The 5,089-nt window shown below is 41.9% G+C and overlaps 1 protein-coding gene across 1 annotated transcript; it reads left to right on the top strand.

Moving 5' to 3' along the window:
- Positions 1-584: 584 nt before the first annotated feature.
- Positions 585-1,976, top strand: LOC110934155. Its single transcript, XM_022177343.1, has 2 exons — positions 585-985; positions 1,076-1,976. The coding sequence occupies exons 1-2, from the start codon at positions 585-587 to the stop codon at positions 1,974-1,976; spliced, it is 1,302 nt and encodes a 433-aa protein (XP_022033035.1).
- Positions 1,977-5,089: the final 3,113 nt, after the last annotated feature.

Genomic DNA, 5,089 nt, shown 5'->3' with positions numbered 1-5,089 from the left:
CCGCAATCAAATTACGGACGCGTAGGAAAAAGAATCGGACAAAACGGACTTGTAGAACTTGAGATATGATGTTTTTAAGGTTTAAGCTTAAGAATTTAGGGAGCTGGGCATCAACAGCAGCAAAACAACAACATTCTGTCGAAAACTGATGCTCGCGCCGCGCCACGGCCGGGTCCTATGTTCGTTGCGCAGCGCGACGACTGCTGGCGTCGCGCGACGGCTGCTGGCGTCGCGCGGCGGCTGGGTGGGGAGGCCCTCGCGCCGCGCTAGCACCCCACCTGTTTTAATTTTTTTTTTTGATAGTTTTGAATACGGGACTCGTCCTAGATGATTTTAAAGGATTTGTAAACAATGTTTAATGCAAATTTGATAATCAAATGATGAAGGAAAGGTACATGAGAATGATGAGAAGGAAATTTGTCATGATTAAAGAACTCGGTCGAAATGATACGATATGATCGTCAATGATGATAAAGCACGAAGTATGAATAATGAATGGAATATGTTATGATAAAATGATGTTAAAACGTGATGATGGGAAGTATGAAATGAAATCTAATGAATATAATGAATGTTTTATGTAGATGGCTGATGTGGTGAATGTAAACGATGATGATGAAGCACGCCGAAATGAAATGAGAGCAATGATTGTAGAAGAAGTAGAGAAAGTGATTGAAGCTAGTAATTCCCGACTAGCTCAAGAGGTGGAAGGTCAAGTATTGGGAGTAGTCGATACTCTAGTAACGACCAAGGTGGAAGAACTAAAGGAGATGATTAGTGAACTACAAACAAAGAAAAGTACTCGAAGGTGCACGTACAAGGAATTCATGGCATGTAACCCCTTGCCGTATAAAGGGGAAATTGACCCGATAGCTTGTCAAAGATGGATTTCAAGCACCGAGGCAGTGTTTGTAAGAAGTAGATGTGAAGTGAAGGATCAAGTAATGTTTGCTACGGGCCTCCTACAACTCCAAGCAAAGGATTGGTGAGACGCACATTCAAAGGAATTGGGGGATGACAAAGTACAAACGTTAACATGGCAAGAGTTCAAGGAGCCATTTCTGAAATATCATAGCCCACAATCGGCACTTGATAAGATTCAAGAAGACTTCTTACGTCTTCGACAAAAGGATGAAACAATTGATGAAATAACGAATAAGTTCCTCGAGAAGGTGAAATTTTGTGGGGAGATAGCGGGGACTGAAAGGTTGAAAATCATACGTTATCATGCTATGTTAAAAGCTGAATATCGGGAGTTCGTAAATCCCTGTAAGTGTGCAACATTGAATGAATTAATCGACTGGGCAAGAGATAGGGAGATTGAGATAAAAAGGCAGGTTGAACGAGGAGAGAAAAGGGTGGCGGAGAAGCCTACCAACACAAACCCATCAAAAAAGGCAAGATATCAAGACCAAAACCGGAAAAGGAAAACAAGTAGTGGAATTCCGACTTGCAAGACATGTGGGAAGCATCATTCGGGTGAATGTTTGTCGGGAAAGAAAGGATGCTACAAATGTGGGCAAGAGGGACATCCGTATTATAGGTGCCCTGAAAATCCAAAAGCGTGTTATAATTGTAATCAGACGAGGTACATTAAAGCTGAATGTCCGAAACTCCAACAAGGGGCAAAGAAAGATGGAAAGAAGGATGAGTCTTCCAAGGCTCGCGGGAGGATGTTTCAGTTAACCTTGGATGAAGCTAAGGCTAGCCCGGATGTGGTCTCAGGTATATTCTTGGTTAATTCTATGCCTATGAATGTATTATTTGATTCCGGGGCTAGTAGATCATTTATTTCTAATGAATTATTAGTACATCCATCGTTTAAGCTTGAAAAGATGTTAGTACCCTTAGAAGTGGAAGTTGCTGATAGTAAAAGCTATTTGTTACATGATATTTGTAGAAACTGTATGATCTTAATCGAAGATGAGGAATTTAGTATAGATCTTGTCCCGATGTACATGGGGAATTTAAAGTAGTTGTAGGAATGGATTGGCTAGCCCAAAACCACGCTGAAATTCAATGTGAAAAGAAAGTCATTCATGTAGTAACCTCGGGGGGGGGGGGGGTAAGTGTTCAAGGAGATAGGGTCATCAAGTCGAAATTGTGTTCTATAATCAAAGCCGTCAAACATGTGAAGAACGGAGGTAAGGCGTATCTATCTTACGTGATTGACACCAAACGAGGTGTTCCAAAGCTTGAAGACGTGAATGTAGTGAATGAATATCCGGATGTATTTCCGGAAGATTTACCGGGGCTTCCGCCCGAACGGGAAGTAGAATTCAAGATAGAGCTTAACCCGGATGCAAAACCGGTAGCTAAAGCTCCTCATCGGTTGGCCCCGACCGAAATGAAAGAATTGATGACGCAACTTCAAGAGTTGCTTGATAAGGGTTTTATTAAACCAAGTGTTTCACCATGGGGAGCGCCCGTATTATTCGTGAAGAAGAAAGATGGTTCGATACGAATGTGCATCGACTATCGAGAGTTGAATAAGTTAACGGTGAAGAATCATTACCCGTTGCCCATAATTGATAACCTATTTGACCAGCTTCAAGGGGCAAGTTGGTTTTTGAAAATCGATTTGCGGTCGGGTTACCACCAACTGCGTGTACGAGAAGAAGATGTGCCGAAGACTGCGTTTCGAACACGGTACGAACATTACGAGTTTTTAGTAATGTCCTTTGGGCTAACGAACGCACCAGCTGCGTTTATGGATTTAATGAATCGGGTGTGCCGACCTATGCTTGATAAGTATGTAATCGTTTTTATTGACGATATACTAATATACTCCCGAAGTGAAGCAGAGCATGCTTCCCAATTACGTGATGTATTGGAAACGCTTCGCAAGGAAAAGTTATATGCAAAATTCTCGAAGTGTGCCTTTTGGCTTAGAGAGGTACAGTTTTTGGGTCATATAATCGATGCGGATGGTGTCCATGTGGACCCATCCAAAGTAGATGCGGTAATGAATTGGGTACCCCCGAAGAATCCAAGCGAAATAAAAAGTTTTATAGGCTTGGCTGGGTACTACAAGAGATTTATCCAAGATTTCTCCAAGATAGCCTCGCCTATGACAAAGTTAACAAAGAAAAGTGAAAATTTATATGGGGCGAAGAACAAGAAAAAGCGTTTCAGACTTTAAAGGAAAAGCTCTCTAATTCTCCAGTGTTGACATTACCGGATGGAACCGATGATTTGGTGGTGTAGACTGATGCATCCCACCAAGGTTTAGGTTGTGTATTAATGCAAAAGGGTAAAGTCGTTGCTTATGCCTCAAGATAACTCAAGCACCATGAAAAAAATTACCCAACTCATGATCTAGAATTGGCGGTAGTCGTATTTGCCTTGAAGATATGGAGGCACTACCTATATGGGGTGAAATGTACTATTTACTCGGATCATAAAAGCCTCAAATATTTTTTCGAGCAGAAAGATCTTAATATGAGGCAACGAAGATGGTTGGAACTCATTAAAGATTATGATTGTGACATTCATTACCATCCCAGGAAGGCTAATGTAGTGGCAGACGCTCTAAGTCGAAAGGAGTACCCGCCCCCGATTCGGGTAAAATCTATGAAGATGGTAGTCACACCTAAACTCCTTGTTGAAATTCGAGAAGCTTAAACAAAATCTTTAAATACCTGCGACTCAAAGAAAGAAAGGACGAAAGGATTTATTCATGAATTGGAAGAGAATGCGAATGGTATGAAAACGAGGTATGACCGAATCTGGATACCTCTGGAATGTGATGTGAAAGAATTACTATTGAATGAGGCTCAAAAGTCTTGGTACTCCATTCATCCGGGAGCTACAAAGATGTATCGAGACTTGAGGATGGATTATTGGTGGCCGGGAATGAAAAGAGACATTGTCAAGTATGTTGCTAAGTGTTTAACATGTTCTCAAGTAAAAGCCGAACACCAAAGGCCGTATGGAAAGTTGCAACCCTTGGAGATCCCGGTGTGGAAGTGGGAACATGTAACGATGGATTTGGTGTCTAAACTTCCTAAGACAAGGAAGGGGCACGATGCTATTTGAGTAGTCATTGACCGACTAACCAAAAGTGCACATTTCTTACCTATTCGGGAAACCTATAATTCGGAAAAGATGGCAGAAGTTTATACGAATGAGATTATATCTCGACATGGGGTTCCAGTGTCTATAGTGTCCGACAGGGATACCCGGTTCACATCTCGTTACTGGAGGAAGTTTCACGAAGAATTGGGGACCCAGTTACATATAAGCACCGCCTACCATCCACAAACTGATGGTCAATTGGAATGAACTATCCAAACATTGATTGATATGCTAAGGGCGTGTGTTATGGATTTCGGAGGAAGCTGGGATGATCACCTACCTTTGGTAGAGTTTTCATATAATAATAGTTATCATAACAGCATAAAAATGCCCTCCTACGAAATGCTCTATGGAAGGAAATGTAGGACTCCGGTTTGTTGGAGGGAAGTGGGTCAACGAGAATTCGCGTCAAGAGAAGTAGTAGCCAAGACGAATGAAAAGATTGATATGGTTAGATCAAGGATAGAAGCAGCGCAAGATAGACAAAAGTCTTATGCGGATAGGCGAAGGCGACCAATTGAATTCCAAGTGGGAGATTATGTCTTATTGAAAGTTTCTCCATGGAAGGGAATATTTCGTTTTCGCAAACGCGGAAAATTGGGTCCTCGATACATTGGACCATTCAAAATACTCGCTTGGGTCGGGGCGGTAGCGTACCAATTAGAATTACCTCCCGCATTGGATGGAATTCATAACACTTTTCATGTGTCGCAATTGAGTAAGTTCCTAGCGGATGAGACGGCATACGTACCTTTGGATGATATTGAAGTAGATGAGAAGTTAAATTATGTTGAAAAGCCCGTGGCAATAAAAGATTCTAAGGTGAAACAACTCCGCAACAAATCCGTTCAGCAAGTGTTGGTCCAATGGCAACATCGAAAAGGATCGAATCTTACATGGGAAGCGGAGGATGAAATGAGAGAACATTACCCAGAGTTATTCGGTACGTATTCAGGTTTCGGGGACGAAACCTTCTTTAAGGGGGGTAGACTTGTAACACCCCAAATTCTCA

This window comes from Helianthus annuus, chromosome 14 (genome assembly GCF_002127325.2).
Source record: "Helianthus annuus cultivar XRQ/B chromosome 14, HanXRQr2.0-SUNRISE, whole genome shotgun sequence".
NCBI classification, from domain to species: Eukaryota; Viridiplantae; Streptophyta; class Magnoliopsida; order Asterales; family Asteraceae; genus Helianthus; species Helianthus annuus.
This window is presented reverse-complemented; position numbering and strand designations above follow the sequence as displayed.

Coding starts and splice junctions, on each gene's coding strand:
- LOC110934155 (XM_022177343.1), top strand. CDS start 585: ATGGCTGATGTGGTGAATGTAAACGATGATGATGAAGCACGCCGAAAT. Junction 986..1,075: donor CAACTCCAAGCAAAGGATTG/GTGAGACGCACA, acceptor GAAATATCATAG/CCCACAATCGGCACTTGATA.